The sequence below is a fragment of the Varroa destructor genome, unplaced genomic scaffold (genome assembly GCF_002443255.2).
Source record: "Varroa destructor unplaced genomic scaffold, Vdes_3.0 BEIS01000001.1, whole genome shotgun sequence".
Taxonomy (NCBI): Eukaryota; Metazoa; Arthropoda; class Arachnida; order Mesostigmata; family Varroidae; genus Varroa; species Varroa destructor.
Genome location: NW_019211454.1, coordinates 60167837 through 60186243, shown reverse-complemented (window position 1 = coordinate 60186243; position 18407 = coordinate 60167837). Strand labels below are relative to the sequence as shown.

Here is an 18407-nt window from a genome sequence, read left to right as displayed (position 1 = left end):
CTCCTATAGCCACCGTAATTATAATGGAGTCGATATAACGTTCTTAAATTTTTCGTTAATTATCAACGCCGTTTGTTCAGATACCCGTATAACACGATTATTAGGCAGCGACACGGTTGACTGGATATGCCACAGACTAAAAGTACAAATGGGTACCGGTGAAAAAAACTCGTATCATCTCTATAGCATTTCCAGCCTATTTTAGATATGTTTGTTTCATTTGTTTTGTGAAATAGATATCTGCAATTCATCGTTGATGAATGCATCGGTAAGGTGCGACAATTATGTTCGCACAGTTACGCCTGTCGTGTGATCCAACGCTTGCTGGAGTACTGCAAATTCGAGCAATCGATACCCATCCTGCAGGAGATCCATGGAAATACGCTCGACCTGGCTCAAGACCAGTATGGCAACTACGTTATCCAGTATATTCTGCAACACGGCCTGCCGAAGGATAAATCGGCCATTATTCAGGCTATTCGTGGCAATGTCGTCGCACTTTCGTGCCACAAATACGCATCAAACGTTATGGAAAAGTGTGTCACGCACGGCTCATCCCTCGAGCGAACGGTTCTCATGGAAGAGGTCTGCGCCACGAAGGATGGCATCTTTAAGATGATGAAGGATCCTTTTGCCAACTATGTCGTAAGTTATCGTTGAATTGTGTGTTTCTATGATTAGTATGATCTCTCTGTAGGTAGCGCCTGACTGCGATTTAATAAATCAAAAAAATTCAGTTTACTCCTCACGATCTAGGCGCCCTCGTCGAACACCGATAGCATTATATGCTGAGTGTACTGATTCATCAGATTACTTCTAACAGCAGTGACAATTGGTTGTGGTGCATTGCTTCAGGTACAACGTATGGTAGAGGTGGCAGACGCCCACTATTCGAAGCTATTGGTGCAGAAGATTGCTCTGAACAAAGAACAGCTTCAAAAGTCGACATCGGGCAAACACGCACTCGCCAAGCTTGAGAAGTACCTATACAAATATCTTTCAGGCAACCAGACCGGCTCTCCGCCGCATTCCCATCACCCTCAACAGCCACAACCCGCACAGTAGACGCTGACAAACAAAGCTGCTAAGCGTCGCCGCCCAGAGCTGGACGGCGCGGGACATGCTGTTTGTTGTTGCCATTGATTATTTGATTGTTACACTACATATAATAACAAACATAAAAATGCCTCTGTTTTTTCGCACACTACGATAATTGATCGGTCGCGTAGATTCGCGGAGAGTGAAGCGTCTGATCGTTCTGGATCAGATAGTAATTACACAACTCTGCAAACTCGGGTGTTTGTTTCGTAAGATCGATAGTCAGCGACAGTCAGCACCAACGCAACTATTGTTGTTGTTGTCAATAGCTAGCAAGCGTACACAATCATGATCCTTATTGCGATATCACGATGATGATGGAGCACATAGCGTAATTTTAGTGGAATATTAGGACAGAAAAACAGATGGCGAACGGTGTCCTTTTGGCAACAGCTTCAGCGGAAGCAACAGCAGCAGCAGCAGCAGCAATAATAACGGCAGTGGTGCGATCCATAACTGTAACAGCTACAACAATAAACAAAAAAGGAAGCGGTCAAGAAAATCTAACATAACCATGGGGATAATAGTGACTAAGGGGTCGAACAAAAGTTGCTCGTGCCAGTGACGGGGGTGTTAGGCGCCGAGAGGTGAAATGTCTTGTGGTGGAGATAGTGTTTCCGGCAGCTACGGAGGGATGTGGAAGGTTTTTTAGTGTACGTACACATTGTGCCGTGTCTTCTGCTACTGCTGTAAGCGGACATGACGACGTCCCGTGTGTGGGGTTGCGCAGCTTGAATCGCGAGTATGAGTTTGTGCCATACGGAAATTAAAAAAAAACGATGATGTAGATGAGAAGGTGATAGACAAAGTTGTGTACATAGCTGTCTCTTTCTATTGCTTTCACCCTATGCAAGGCGCATGGATCTAAATTGACTTCGTGGCTTCTCTCTCATGTCATTAAAATTTTGACAAAACAACTCGGTTCGACCGGTTCATAGGGATGTGCCAAAAAATGTAGTTAACGTATGGCAAAAGGGACACTACACCAAAAGCAAGACTAGACCATCTACTCTGCTCAACCTAAAGTACGGCGCTCACGAGAGCCTAACCCGGGTATGCACGAATAAACGCTACCGTGATCGGATGAAATAATGTCAATGTATAATGAACAGGAGAACGGTTCGAACAGAAAACAGCGATAACAACCGCCTGAAGATAACTGAAGAAAAACAGCGAATCCAAGGGCCCATAAGACGCCAACATTCGTAAGAAGCAGGGCAGGCCGTGCGAAACCTTGAATACGTGTTGCTCTGGTCTTGAGAGGTCAGGTGTCAGCCAACTGAACTCCTGCATAATGTACCCGTGACACTTAGTAACTGACGAAGTCAACTATCTATCCACATATATAGCAAGAGGGGCCTAAGTGGGGGTAAATTCTAGGCGACATCGTTTGTGGAGATCGACGAAGACAAAGATTTAAAAATGGAAACGAAAGGGACAAAGCTTATAATACTTGCGAACAAACGGCAATAATGGGAGCGGAAATGGGAATCAACACAGGTTTTTGGGAGAATAACGGCACTCAGACACACACTGTAGATTGGACGTCGTCGCTAAGCGATGGTTGTCCGTTGTATCTTGTATTGTATAAGTCAGACAGACGATGTCTACCGCTGTCACTGATTTAATATTATTACTATTACCTTTATTATGAATGTAAAAACTTGTATATATATATATATACGCGGCTCCGGACCGCCAACCTGGCATGTGGCACTGCAACCTAGCATTCTCTGGGCGAGGGGCGTCTTGACCGTGCCGGAGTGGAGTTTACTCTCCGTCTGTCTTTCACAACTTCGAGTAGACTGTGAAGCCTGGAATCGTAGGGCACGGAACACAGCAGTCGCCAACAGAGCAACGTAATAATAGCAACAATACAATGGAAACACTACATATGAATGCACAAAACAACGGAAGAGAAAGAAAGTGCCTAACACGCGGCTTAATGTTTTGTCTTTCGCCGCCGCAGCCTACTTTTTGCCAAAGCTCCAACCAACAGCAGGTGACTCTGACCAGCGTCGACCCAACGCACTTCGTGGAATCGTGGGTGATTAGATTTTGTATATTGCAGCCTTCGTGAATTGTAACTGTGCCGAAAACGTGGCAAGAACTTAATCCTGATTAAAACTGGAAATGAAATGAAACTTTCGGAAGTTAGAGAAATTACGTTAACGTAAGGTGCTTAATAGAACGTGACATCGGTGTACATAACGCTTAAATTCCCAACAAAGACGGGTCGCTGCAAGAGAACGTCACAAAAGGATGTGCTCTTAGTTCACACCGACGTACGTTCCTTTGGCGATCACGGAGTATCAGAAAGGAAGGATAGACAACTTAAAAGGCGTTACCGTTCAGATAAACCCACATAAGGTAATATGTAGTGAACGATTACACACAAACCCACGTAATGAGTCACAAAAATAACAAATATAGTACTAAGACAAACTCATAAAACCCTGTTGGTATACCTTTGCGCAGATTGTATAACTACAAAGGTCGCAAGTTTTACCTGTCGACATGCATGCATTTAACGTGGGAACTGGACTTCGGTGAAGACATTTAGGAAACTACTATTGTACTAAACGTGGGAAGAAAGCTGATCCAGAAGAAGAGAACGGAAGTATCTATAGTTAATAACATTGAAATCTGTTAATTAAAACAACGTAGCTCGTGGGTAAACATATATGGAGGGTCGAGTGAGATTAGGTCGGATATTTGTCTGTTTGAAGGCAGCTGTAAGTAGTGTTCCAAGCTGGTACTAATGAATCAGCTTGCTGGAATACGAACCTAGTGTATCCAAGACATAAGACATGGAACGTCAATTTACATTTATAGTAACACAAATAGGGGGAACAGTAAGCATGACGTTGCAAGAATCAGTTACGTGTATAGTTTAGTAAAAAGGATATGTTACGCAGCGGGATAGTAACCCATTATTTTGGTAGTAAGACTTGCAAGCGCATAGAAGATGAGCGATTATAATTTAACGGCTAGCATACGAACCCAATTAAAACTCTAATACCTAGGCATGGAAGACATTGTATACTTTATATTTTGTATATACATTTGCCTGAACCTATTTTGCTAAACATATAGGGCGGCACGCACGAGAACCTAACGTGGACATCCGGAAGCACACGCTATCATGATCGGATGAGACAATGAATGAAAAGGAGAACGGTTCGAATAGAAAGCAGCAAAAATAGCTGCCAAAAGATAACTGAAGAAAATCAGTCGAACCGAAGGATTTGTTTGTTTGGAAGTTGTTTCGGAATGTTGATGAAATGATGGTTATGGATCCCTCAACTCGGCTGATCTTCTTCAGTTATCTTCAGGCAGTTATTTTTGCGGCTTTCTATTCATATTGTCTCAAAAACCAAAACAATGGGTCACTATCCCGCTGCACATATACGCTGCTGCTTAACATATCTTTTTTACTAAACTATACACGTAACTGATTCTTGCAACGTCATGCTTACTGTTCCCCCTATTTGTGTTACTATAAATGTAAATTGACGTTCCATGTCTTATGTCTTGGATACACTAGGTTCGTATTCCAGCAAGCTGATTCATTAGTACCAGCTTGGAACACTACTTACAGCTGCCTTCAAACAGACAAATATCCGACCTAATCTCACTCGACCCTCCATATATGTTTACCCACGAGCTACGTTGTTTTAATTAATAGATTTCAATGTTATTAACTATAGATACTTCCGTTCTCTTCTTCTGGATCAGCTTTCTTCCCACGTTTAGTACAATAGTAGTTTCCTAAATGTCTTCACCAAAGTCCAGTTCCCACGTTAAATGCATGCATATCGACAGGTAAAACTTGCGATCTTTGCAGTTATACAATCTGCGCAAAAGTATACCAACAGGGTTTTATGAGTTTGTCTTAGTACTATATTTGTTATTTTTGTGACTCATTACGTGGGTTTGTGTGTAATCGTTCACTACATATTACCATATGTGGGTTTATCTGAACGGTAACGCCTTTTAAGTTGTCTATCCTTCCTTCCTTTCTGATACTCCGTGATCGCCAAAGGGACGTACGTCGGTGTGAACTAAGAGCACATCTTTTTGTCACGTTCTCTTTCAGCGGCCCATCTTTGTTGGGAATTGTGGAATGTTGGAACGTACTATTAAGCACCTTACGTTAACATAATTTCTCTAAGTTACTTTAATGGAAGTTTCATTTTATTTCTAGTTTTAAACAGGATGAAATTATTGCCACGTTGGCATAGTTACAGTTCACGAAGGTGTCAATAGACGAAATTTAATCACCCACGATTCCACGAGGCGCGTTGGGTCGACGCTGGTCAGAGGCATAACACCTCCGCCTCGCCTTGCGAATGATCATCTAGTGTTCTTATTGTACTGTTTTTATTACGTTGTTACTCTTGTAGTATTGTTGTTGACATACTGTTACTTTTGTGGCTACTGTGCATGTGTTTGTGAGCGTTATTGTCATCGTTGTTCTGTTGATATATAATGGAAAAGGGAAATTCGTATTTCTATACTGCCTTCTAGTCGTTCTGGTTCATTAACGCCTGCGGTGCTCCGAACCGTGCGATTCCGTGCTTCGTAGCATAATTCACTAAGAAAACTTCACTTAGGAAAGCTCCAGGCGCCTCCCATCTAGAAAGGACTGACGTTTTTTATATATATATATATATATATTGTTGCTGTTAATTTTCCGATAATTTTCTGTTCGAACCACTCTCCTCCTCACTATACATTGACATTGCTTCATCCGATCACGATAGCGTTTATTTCTGCATACCCGAGTTAGGCTTTCGTGTGCGCCGTACTCTAGGTTGAGCAGAGTAGGTGGTTTAGCCTTGCTTTTGGTGTAGTATCCCTTTTGCCATGCGTTAACTACATCTTTTGACACACGTCCCTGTGAACCGGTAGAACCGAGTTGTTTTGTCAAAATTTTGATGATATGATAGAGAAGCCACGAAGTCCATTCAGATCCATGCACTTTGCGTAGGGTGAAAGCAACAGAAAGAGCCACCTGCATAAACGACCTCATTTACCACCTTCTTATCTCCATCATTGCTTCCTTCATTTAGTATGACACAGATCGATATACACGATTCAAAACATCGTCATGTCCACTTAACGTGGCGACAGCAGAAGACGCGGCACAATGTGTACGTACGCTAAAAAACCTACCTCATCCCTCCGTATCTGCCGGAAACACTGTCTCCGCCACAAGACATTTCACCTCTCGGCGCCTAACACCCTCGGTCACTGGCGCCAGCAGCTTTTGTTCGACTCCTTAGCCACGATTCTTATTATTATCATCCCCATGGTTATGTTAGATTTATAAAATATATATAATTACAAACACACGGACGACGATTGCATAGTGGGTGACGTCTTTAGCACATAGTCCTTACAGGATATATATAATGTGTACATATAGATTCTTTGTACTCGTGATGATTCAACATAATAACGTTTGCACACGAAAGAGAAGACACATGTCGAGCGGATTGTGGCCTCCACTCCGCCAGCTGCCGTGGTATCAGTTTGAACGATTTATTTCATTAATGGGTATGTTGTATGGGTAATGATGGATGCAATTCAAATAACTCGTTGTTTCGATTAGGTTGTTACCTCGTTGCTAAGGATTGGCTTTTACAGTTGATGGTACAAACAGCACATTCTTGTATACGTCCGCGACAAAACAGTTACTTCTAGTAAGGTTTCCTGAGGGTTACCGTATTTCCTTTGTCGGTCATTCGTTCGTTCATTGACAAAAGCAACGGGGGCGCGCAAGAGGCAACCAACATCGGACAAGTCGACTGAGTCAACATGTTATAATAGCACGGAGTACAATAATTATTAACTGTCATATTTATTATATGTATACATAAATGCGATTGTATTTTATAAACGTATGAAGTTTAATTTAAACCCTTCAAAATTGATGTGTCCGGTCAAAGAGACTGCCCAGCGAAAATACTGCAACGTATGCCCCAGGCAGGCATACGAGTCATATTCCATCACATCTTATACAGACGCACGTAGTGTCTAGCACATGGAAACCTGCTGAACCACAACAAAACATTTGATGAAAGCCATGTACTGCAAACGTGTCACACTTTGCGTCAATTAGCTTTGCTCGCGCCTCTCTACGCTTTGTTGGTCACCAATTGGACAACAATAACGACAATAGTAAAAAACGGCCTCGAAATGATTACCTTGCTATTATTACTCACGCTGCTGATGGGCGAAGATGCTACGTTACATTCGTGGCTGTGTGTGAAAGCGTTCGTTTGCCAGCTTTGTTTGTTTGTTTGTTTGGTATGTGTGTATATGTGAAAATAGTGAAGTCGGCCTGAAATGGATAATAAAGCGAATACTTGCAACAGCAGCGTCAACAACGGGCAACAGACGTCGTTCGAAAGCATTCACGTGCCCGCCTTCGAATTTAGCTGATGATTGTGAGACCAGTGCAGGAAGAAGGCATAGTAGAAGAACCGCTCTGTGTCCCAACCTTTTAGCTTATCGATATAGTCTTAGCTGGTTGATTGCGGACTGCCTCTAGTCAATCGGCTAAACTTCGAGAGGTGAGAATTTCAACTGCTCCAATTGCAGTTCCGGTTAGCTGCTGGCCTTGTTGTAATTGCGGCAGTTCCTGAGGTGATTTTCCTGTTCGAAAAAGACCTTGACATACATGCTTGCTTGCAACAAGATGATGCGAGTGAACGTCTGCACGTCCATGTATGTGTCTAAAACGCTGCTTTGGCTACGATAGCTAGCTATTGGCAACGAAGGGCAGAGGAGAACCTTTGTTTAGCACACAAGTAAATTCAAACGAGCCGTGGCCAGCTAAGCTGTCGCTGACGCCTGTGAAGAACCTGCATGTCCAACAGCGTTGTGTATAGAAAATGAACAGTCAAGTGGCAAGTGTAGGAAAAACGGGAGACATTGCCTAACGACGTTTGTCCAATGCGCCACACGGCTTACCAAAAGGAATTGACAAACTCATTCACTTTAAACCATACGGTTTTCCCCGCTTTGTCATCTGCACAAATGTCTCTTCTGTTACAACAGTAACACCAATTACTATTATTACCTGTAATTATGCTTGATAAATTTTTGTAAAGAGAAGCAGCTGAAATATACGAAAATAGCTTGGCTAAGCAGAAACGATTCACGCACACCGAAGACAACACGTAACTGAAACACGACGATTTCAGATGCAACAAACAAACAGCTTGTGCGCTCTGTAGATTTTTAGATGGTAGGTAGTGAGTGTTTAAAGGTAATAAAAAAAAAAGCGCTGTGCAGGCAAAATCACACTTCGATACCAATCTAACGATAAGAACAACAACAGGATAATAGAAACGTGCGTATTAGTCAACTTACGATGAGTATAAGAGCAAATTCAAATGAAATCGTCGGAAATTCTACACAGGCGGTACGTAGTGTTGAACAAACACTGTAGATGGCACTCCCATTTTGCAGTGGGCAAATGGAAAAGCGTAGCCCCATTTCCGTATTGGGTTTCCCTTGCATGGTGACCCATACTCTACTACTACTATGTCTGTATATGAATGAGGAGTGCTCGTTCTGAAGTGGGAAAAGCGAGAATTAATGAAAAAGTTGTTCGTAAATGATGCCTTGTAGACAGATGTGTTGGTAAGAAAAAAGAATATATATAAACATACATACTTACTTGATGATAACAAAATACTACAATGCAACAAATTGACACAAACGGTTACACAATGTATATATATATATATATATATATATATATATATATATATATATATATATATATGCCTAGAAGTATAAGGTGATGAAACCGCCTTGAAAAAACGATGACCAGCGATTGATCGATTCATCACAATTATCATCACTATTTACTGCTACTATTACGACTGCTGCGTACTGAATTATAATGCTAGTTAATGGTAAAAGTATGATTAGTCTTTGATGATCATGACGGTGAGAATGATGCGATAAAAATAAACTAGTGGGTGAAAAGGGGGGTGTACCTGGAAAAAGTGACGAACGTGACACCTACGGAAAACGTTGCAGGCCCACTCTGGCGGACAGTACCAGGGGCAAAAATGGAGATAATAACCATAACAACATAAACAACAATAACAGTAACATAAACACAACTCACATAGAACGATACAGACAAGCATCGGTCAGTAACCTAAAAACATCATGAATGGCGCTGATCGTGATGATTAAGCCTGAACTGGAGATGAGCGAATATCGATCTGTATAGGAAAGACGTTAGTAGCAATGAAGCTATTATCTCTAATATGGTTACGATGAATACTACCAATCTTAAACCTTCACTTCAACACGTGCCGTAACGCAGCTACACGAACACAGACAAAAACTACTCTAACAGCGGAGAGACACACGAAGACTGGTTTACGTTAGGACGCCCAGAAATATGTAACACATCGATACGCAATGGAAATCCATAGTCCCCTTTTGCGCATGAAGAAAAATGGGCTCGATTGTATATGCATATATATATATATATATATATATATATATTATATATTATATATATATATTTCATAGAGACGTTATATTGATAAAGAAAAGCAGGTAATTGGACTAGGGAAACATTTGATGAAGCACAGCAGCAAAAGCGCGGGTGAAGATTTGTAACACACTGCAATGATATACTCGGTGTAATAGACAAGTGACTAATCAGCAAACGAAGACAACAACAAGCCAGATCATAAGTTACCAACCAGCGCTGGACGCCTCTTCTTCTATTTGCTTTAAGCTGTTGCTAATAAATATAGAATTAGTGACATTTTCGTATAACAAACGCAGCGAAAACAGTAATACGGTGATACGATTAGTCACAAATGCTAATAATAACTCAATGACTATACGCAAGATACAAAACGCGATCAGAAAACGCATACAGAACACAGTCGCAACAAGTGACAGTGTGGAAAAAAACGATTTCTCCTCTGTTGTGGCATCCTACATTTTTTGCCAGTACTCGGAAGTTAGTTTGTTCTCCCTAGAGTTTTGTATCTAAGGAAGAACGTGTATCTAACGCCAATATACATACATTCATACACACATACACATCCATATACAGGCACACATACATACATATATTCATATGCACATACGCTATGTTGAAATAACAAAAACTATTTTTTCCCCTTACTCGTTTATAACGACAAACAGACGGTAGCCGGCGAATCTGAAAGCCATGATTGACATTGACGTTTTCGTTAAGTTCGTGATGGGGAAGAAAAAAGGAACAACCTGGTAATGTGATTTTTGTTTGATTTCGAAGTTCCGTTCAGCCCTAATGAATGGCCAACTAAAGCGTACTATTTGATTTTTCCACTAGTAAGTGCCATGCCGCAGCGACATGATGCAACCTAATGTTTCATCGCGGCCGCAGAGAGTTTCGGCCAGAGCTGTTCTGTGTGTGGCACTGCGCTTGACTAGCATGTATGTAATGTCGCACTAGTAGACGCCAAGTTTTTTGGTGTACCACAATAAATAGACCGGAAAACAGTAATTCTAACCTTTCACTACTAAACCCAATTGCTTTTCTATGTGGTGTAATTAATACGAACGAATAAAACGAAAGTTCAACGGATTGGATCTAAGCAATTTTCCTAAACGAAAGTCTTCTCCATCGCTAGAATGCTTCATCCAATGATAAGTTCATATCAGGTATCGAAGCGAAATGTTGTGGGTGAATGAAACGGTTGAAGTCAAGTCGCTATTTTCTTCGCTGAATTGGCCGGTGGCACGTAGCTACGATATGATGATTAATGGTGTACAATAAGGCAAAAATATGAAACACAACCATATATGTATAAAAGGTCCCGGGCCTACTTCGACACTGAAAATGTCGTCTGCAATACTAGGTGTTGTTAGATCTAAATAAAAATAATAAAAAAAAAAAAACAAGTGAAATGAAGAAGACATGATGAAGACTGCGGAGTGGATATAAAGAAAGACATGAACCGCTGTTTATCGGGTTTGCCTGCGAGGTGCGTCCGTCATTGCAATGGTACCATTATACGCAGACAGGTACATGGGACGTAAATATTAATACATAACAATCAATGCAAAAGCCTGTGTAATCGCAACGCAAACAACAGCATCAGGAGGGGAAACAGATATTTCTCGCGTATCTGCCTTAATAAATGCTGTGTAAAAATACCGGACTAAAGTGACCATAACATGCAATGACAATAGTAGAAATTATAAGATTGATAACCAGACAAATTCGAACGAATACACTGTTAGCCCTATTTCAGCCTAAAATAGACCACTCTTGGGACAGATAATAAAAGATCGAGGACTTGACAAACGATACCGGTACCAACAATGATGAGACGAGAAAAAAGAAAGAGCAACGAATATTAGACCACAGCAATGACCCATGCAAAGCCTGAAAATAACATTCATCATAACAAAGTGATTATAATGAAAATAGCGACAGGGCCCGTGAGTACGTAGCTAACCCCCTGGTGGAGGGAGGAAAAGCACCCAAACAAAACAAAGCAAATATCAACTATGTAGAGAATTGTAGAGACTGTCTGTGTAGTAGCTTACCATTGTCCATACGGGTGGAACTTTCTTTCCAACCTTTCAGCATCGCTCTCGTGGCCTAGAACCTAAAGGCGCGATGGCGACAGAAGTCGGTGAGCTTTGGCCGATGACGAGCGCATGTCGCAGGTGTGGCTGTAAAAATGAAAATAGCGAAATGAACCTTGTATAACTATTGTATCAACTTTTTGATTGTGTAGAAATAAAAGAAGTAGAAGATTTTTATTAATATAATAAATCTACAACCTTACATTGCTACTGTCTTCTGCAACAAACACTTTTGAATGGAGTGCTCGGATCGCAGAATAAAATGTGTTTATTAAAAAGGACCTGTAAATATGTGATTATTGGAAGTATATGAATGACGGTAATTATTTTATAGATGTTAGAAGTATAAAGAAATATTTTATTTAGCTAGCTGTTTACTAGTTAGCTGGCAGGTCGAGATTTTGTAGTACTTAATTTCGTCACATTTAGTTCATTCGGCTATAATTTTCAATATCAGCGCCGTGTTTTTAAGTAATTCTTGTCGAACGGTTTCGGCAGGACAATTTTATATAGTCGTCGATAAGAAATGCATGGATTGTTGAAAGCGCTATGTTTACCGCAACACGATGGAGTACCTCCGAGAGAATAAGGTCAATGTTCGATTTTAGATATAATTTGTTTTTTTTTTTTTTTTTTGCTTTCATAAACAGTAGCTGAACATGCAATGAAAGTAAAGATTATAGAGCCGTGAGCACAATTTATAGCGACGCACATAGTGATAATATACAAACATAAAAGAATAAATTGGAGGCCTTATCTTCTTTATTTATCACGGCGATATAGTTGAAATTATATATCACTGTTTTACGGAAGGTCGAAGTAGGCACGACAAAAAAAGAGAGAGGCAAATGAAGGGGTAAAATTAAAGAAACAAATAATCGCTTGTTTTCAGTTTAGCCATTGATTTCACAACCGTAGCTTTTTTGCGGTAAAGTATCTTTTTGATGTAAAGGCTTTACATATAGGAGCATAAACAAGCGCACACTGAAACAAAAATAATTCCCATATTCATCCAGCTTTTAATGTTTTTATTTTGCGAGCTTACCCACTGAGTCGTCAACAACCGTCACAGATGTAGGTTCTTGTTTAATTGAAAAAAAAAGATCTTATAAATAAAAGAATATTCGCTTCCCGTAATATACGCCGTTCGAATAGTATTATTATTTATTTTTATATCACATGTTCGATTAATCGGACACGAAGTAAGTTCTAGTGAACGGCATTTAACGTTCGTCCCATAACAGGTTATTATAAACTGCACGAGTGAGCGCGCCTAGGAATTTGCGAGTATAGCTTACGCAGTTGAATCCCCTCACGGGCTAATTATCCCGATATAAGTTTGTCAGTATTCATTTTCTTTCCCATCCTTAAGTCCTGTCATAAATGATCCCTGTCATAAACGATTTCCCTTTACATACATGATCTGACGAGTAATAGTCAAAATGAGCTACTGGGCATTGATGGATTCAGTTTAAAAACGTAATGTTTCCGTCAGACTCTTATATGTGCTATATTATATCTAGGATTCTATTTGATTTTTTCCGACTACGCCCTATTCATATAAGTAAGGAGTAAAATTATTTTTGCATGAAAGGCAAAGCTATAGCTTCTGTCCGTACATGCCAGTCAAGTAGTCCGATTCTCCCGATATGCATTTCATGAGGCAATAGGTAATTAGCTTTTATAGCTGTAAATTAGAAATCCACGTATAGGCTGGTTTAGCCATTCAGGGTCCGGGCCGTTTTGCCACGGTCTTGGGAACAAGTGGCGAAAAGGATGCATCTGACTTAGGGCAAGCGCGTTCATGTCATGGACAAACCGGGCCGTTTGTCCTGACGCAGGCACTGTTTCAATCGGGTTCAATGGGGACACCACGAACAATGCTGGAAACTCGTACACCTGGCGCCTTGTCATCGTTGCAGTACCTGCCGGAAAACACCCGAAACATTCACAATAATAATAACAATATCCTGCTACGGCTTTCACGCTACTGTTTCAAATATGTGTTATCTAACGTTTTAGTGAATCTTTGATCTGCTTTACACAAAAGGGACCGAAAGGAAATGATTACACGACACTAAATTCGGCCTATTACAGAGTAGGACGCCGTAATGTCAGCTTGCTTCCTTATATTTTCGTTGATTCAAGCATTGCTTCTCCATTGCGCCGTTCATAGAAACCAAAGGATCTCTCGAACGAATATTGTGCACAAGTCACCATGTCATATTTCTGTTAAGGGTTTTCTACTTAATTTCAGAATTATTCTAATTAATTAACAACTGATTAAAATATCATTACTGCACATTCTTTGTGTACTTTGCTGATTACTGTAAGAATGTCTGCCCCCTGCATCAGCTTTTGTAATGAAAAGCAAATGCATTTCACAGTTTACTTTATGCTCACAAAACGCACCCTCAACGATTTGTCCGTCGCTCGTACGATTCAGTACACGCAATTCGTAGAGATCCTGATGTCGGTCACTTCTCGGTTCAGGTATAGGGGTTACCACACAACCTACGACTCCTCGTTGTCCGCGAACGCATACAAGCTGCCCCTCCAAGACCTCCTCCGGCGAGAGCAGTTTCAGGGATTCTCGAAACTCCTCTCTAGGTATCCCCTTCCCCTGAGCGTCAAACAAGTAAAGTGTGCCGTCGTGGTCGATCTTGGCGCATGTTACCAGTACTGCGTGTCCAATGACCCGGAGGACCTGCGTAAATAAGGCAAGATGGCGGACAATAGGGATTTTGATGAAACTATAATTGATATGCATTAAGGCAAAAGACAACATCGCTAGCTCCTTTCACGTACAAAGTTGTCTTTGTAGGCAAATTTTATTCGTTTACTTATATCCTATCAGAAGCTATGATATTTAGAAGACGCAAATACGAAGCTCACACAATTCATGGCATGAAGAAAATCATTCAATTGGTACTAACATTAACTCAGATAGATTTACTACATTGCTATGGAATTTACAGTGTAATAACTTATTTGAGCAATTACTATCGACACCAGTTGATCACTGACCTATTCATGGTTTACCATGTTGTAAGATGATGACGTACCGTAACATGAATCGGATTAATGCTAGCGTTCTCCATTGGCTGTTAAGGAGTGTTCCCCCTGAAAAACGATTACGGGAGATATATAAAAAAAAAAAACATATAACTTTCCTACTTCGAATATGTATACATATTCGAAGTAGTAAAGTAAACTTATAAGCTTTTTTTAACAATTGAACGGCTTGTCGCAACTTAACACTAATAAGTAACAAAATGTGACCAATAACCCTTCTGAAAATACCCACAGCAATTGTTTTGGAATCCTGAAGGGGAAATATTGTAGGTAATTTGATTGCAGTGAATGTCGTAAACAACGCATAGACTCTACTTGTTGGCTAAGGCTAAGTAAGTGGTTCGATAAGTTATGTTTAGATATATCTTAGGAATAATATGGGTAATGATATGTAAATTGATTTTCAAATTTTTATCCGTTTTATCCTTTTTTTACTATAAGTTCCTTTAATAAGATTTAAAATTCTCTCATTTAATATTAATTCGACGTAAATCTAATTTATTTGTAACAATAATAGGGGACCTTAACTCTTGATATGTTATATATGCATAATTTATCATTCAATTTAGAAACGTTTTATTTTTATTTACCATAAATAAATGGAGCAGATACCATTTCCATTATCGTTATGATTAAACACGATTTGCCTTTGGTAATATTTTTCTACCGTATATATATGTTTCCTATATTGCGGGTCCCTTAGTGCTGCTGGTTTAGTTTTTTCACCCTTACAGTATATACTCAGTAAATAAAAAATCAGTTCTAATCTTTAATGGCTCCTGTACCAAAGACGCGACTACGGATATATGCATTCTGACCCTCAATCCAGTTGATCTGTAAGCTCCTAGGGGTACACATTATCTCAGAACTCAAGAGCCAATTTGTTAAGTCCGGCCAAATATGAGACCCACTTGTTGCAATAACAGGATTAAATGATCGTTTCAAGACTTTGTTTCTTAGCAGTCACCAGAAGGCGTAATGAACAACGGCCAAGGTGGCCAAGACGACAAGCTTGACGCAATATCCTTGACCTTAATATGTTGCCAGCAAGTCTGACTAAATATTTGAACAGATGGCGGCTATATTAAATACAACTTATGAGAAACTGGGTATGACAGAACCAATATTTGCAGCTTAGCCCAGTTTGCCGGGAGCCAGTAGGAGGCACCTGCCATTCTGCACACTGCTGTAGTAACATAGAAAAGATGCGTAGCTGAAGTTAAGGATAAGAGGTCAGTGTCAGCAAGGCTAGAGTCCTGCGAGCGTCTGAAGAGTACTATTAACGAACTTATATAGAAGTTCGCTAAGTTTAAGGACTAATTCTCGATAAAATTCCATACCCTTCTAACTCTAGAAGCTCCACTTCGATTCAACATCACTTTTACGAACTAGTTAGTACGCCCTGTTTAACTGGACTGCCTCTCTGCCGTTAAGTCAGTTCTTTATGAATTTCTAATTAAGATTCGTTTAATGTATAAAGTCGGCCTTAGACGTTTTTTTAGTTAAGGCTCATGGCCCGTGCTCCTTCTGGGTAATTTTGCTAATGTACGAGTGTGTTCGAAATAAATTGGATTTCGATATTCCGCTTTGTGAGTGTAGATTGTATTTTAGAGTACCCATAGTGCTTACAAGGTCGAACATTTAGTAGGTATTAGGTTGTTTTTGTATGCGATGTCTTTTATTAGCTTGCAAAGTTTTGTCTTTAAATTTTACCCTTAGTTTAGATTTTAAATATGGGACTCTCGGCTAAAAAAGAGATGAATTTTAGGTACCAGTTTTTCGCTGGTCTCAAAAAGCTGTAGAAGTAGTCCAGGAAATATGTTTTGCATGCAAGGAAAATAGTGCAGGTAAAAGATGCAGGCTTCTTCCATAGTTTTCTTTCTTCAGGGGTGAGTCGAAACAGTCCTCGTTAAAGCTCTACTTAAGTAAGCATGCCGTGCTTGGTGCAAGACAAGTAACTATCGACGATGGTGTTTCTTGTCACCGAATGTACTCTTTTAGAAATGCAAATTGCATGACCTGAACTTAGGCCATCATGGACTTATGAAGCAAGAAAAGAGCTTTCCATGTATCTATAAGACATGACCGTTTTAGAAAAGAAACAACCATAAGTTGTCTTCCAAACAACGTAACGAGTGTTATAAACCCAGTAAACAATTTGCCAACCTTATCGACCTGCTGAATCCGGATTTATGGTATTGAACTACTTGCGTTTCGTTTGCTCGTATTCGCTAGAGTGACCTCATACATGAGTCAGATACAGCAATAGTGGTAGAGGTTTCAAAGTCAATAATGTTTCTGACTCCTCTGTGACTGCCCTCCGTGGAAACTTGTGAGTAACGTTTTTCTATATAACAACATCATTTCTTGCAACGATCAGTTTTTGTGTGCAACACGTTAAACCGTTACAGCGCTGGTAAACAGTAACGACCCACAATTGGAGGACTTACCGACTTTCCTTAAAGAAGACTCCAATGATGAATTGCTTCACTTAAGGTCGTGTCCCCACACTACCCTCCTTTAACTTGTTAGCCTGCAAAAGTCTCGAGTAGAGAGAACTTGACTCCAGTGACAGGGCTTGCATTTGGCCGGTCTCGCGACTAAACGACCATGGCGTCATCAAGCCAAAATGTATCATGTAGTTTACACGAGGGGAATGTTTTTCTACATTGTAATGTTGGGCCTAAAACGTTATGCGAACGTGTAGAATGCAAACAACGGAACGTGCAGCATGCGTATCCATCAAGTTCATGTTTCAATGCGCGTACATTAAACACATCAAAAGTCTACAGACAAATGCGTTTCAGTTAGATGGATAAAACATAAGAAAGCTAAACTAACGTGGTGACCAGATAGTAAAATAGCTGTTCGCTGGATGCAACTCGAAGAAGGACGATTTAAAGGCGAGGAAGACGATGCTTTCGATACTAACAGTTTTGCCTGCTGTCGAGACGACATCGCTAACCGAAATATATAACAGTACATAGGAAAGCTCAATTGTGAACTAGATTCGTTTATTAATGGCTTCGAGGTAGACGTATAGAGAAAAGGACGGAAAATCCGATTCGCGATGAAGGATCACAAATTGACTGTGAATTGCCAAGCTGAAAGATTTGGTTGTCTTTCATTGACGTCAAAATTTTTCAGCTTCGGAGACTGAAATCGTCTGCCTGACCTCTAGGGTGCGTAAGCGACCTCTTGACGATAGAACTATGCGTGCAGGTAATAGTCCATGGTGCAAGAACAGAGAATCGATATTTGCTGTGGGAAACAGTAGCTGTCTTGTTTCGTATAATGTGTTATATATATATAAGTCGACACTGTGCACATAGTTTTCGCCAAAACAAGTATGTATGTCATATTACCGCATGCTGCATATTCACGTCATTGACCTTATGTCAAATACTTTTTTCCTTCATCTGGAAGTCGTACTTGTATGGAGCTGTTCCGCGGTTTGCCAATAGTGTTCGAAATTCCCGCGGCGGGTAGGTGTCTAGGGCGTGCGATCTATCAACAGTCGAGATGAAACCATCGTAGCAAATAGTCTTCAATGCAGTTCAGCATGCTAAGAGGATAACGTGAATGTAAGTAAGAACGTTTCG

General features: G+C 40.4%; 2 protein-coding genes and 1 long non-coding RNA gene across 20 annotated transcripts in view; 2 read left to right on the top strand and 1 right to left on the bottom strand.

The window, feature by feature from the left end:
• Window positions 1–12011, top strand: part of LOC111243330 (uncharacterized) — a 67011-nt gene extending 55000 nt beyond the window's left edge. For all 16 annotated transcript variants that reach the window (XM_086991868.1, XM_086991869.1, XM_086991892.1 and 13 more), the window contains 2 exons: window positions 237–645; window positions 856–12011. In XM_086991868.1, coding sequence (XP_086847994.1) covers window positions 237–645; window positions 856–1065 — 619 coding nt within the window. In that variant the 3' untranslated portion in view covers window positions 1066–12011. The remainder of the gene's footprint in view (window positions 1–236; window positions 646–855) is intronic.
• Window positions 12012–12741: 730 nt separating this feature from the next.
• Window positions 12742–17439, bottom strand: LOC111248885 (uncharacterized). The gene is made up of 4 exons (XM_022801998.2): window positions 17256–17439; window positions 14796–14853; window positions 14143–14437; window positions 12742–13655 (listed from the first exon to the last, which is right to left on the bottom strand). Exons 2-4 carry the CDS (start codon window positions 14829–14831, stop codon window positions 13405–13407), a joined length of 582 nt encoding a protein of 193 aa, XP_022657733.1. The 5' UTR covers window positions 14832–14853; window positions 17256–17439; the 3' UTR covers window positions 12742–13404.
• A 215-nt stretch (window positions 17440–17654) lies between these two features.
• The window catches only part of LOC111249049 (uncharacterized), a 45531-nt gene continuing 44778 nt past the window's right edge, over window positions 17655–18407 (top strand). Inside the window, exons 1-2 of one of the 3 annotated variants that reach the window (XR_015329622.1) lie at window positions 17655–18027; window positions 18232–18389. This is a non-coding gene — a long non-coding RNA (uncharacterized LOC111249049). The remainder of the gene's footprint in view (window positions 18028–18231; window positions 18390–18407) is intronic. The other 2 variants (XR_002672769.2, XR_002672765.2) reach the window with 2 other exon arrangements.

Coding starts and splice junctions, on each gene's coding strand:
- LOC111248885 (XM_022801998.2), bottom strand. CDS start 14,831: ATGGAGAACGCTAGCATTAATCCGATTCATGTTACG. Junction 14,438..14,795: donor TTAATCCGATTCATGTTACG/GTACGTCATCAT, acceptor TTATTTACGCAG/GTCCTCCGGGTCATTGGACA. Junction 13,656..14,142: donor CGACGGACAAATCGTTGAGG/GTGCGTTTTGTG, acceptor GTTTTCCGGCAG/GTACTGCAACGATGACAAGG.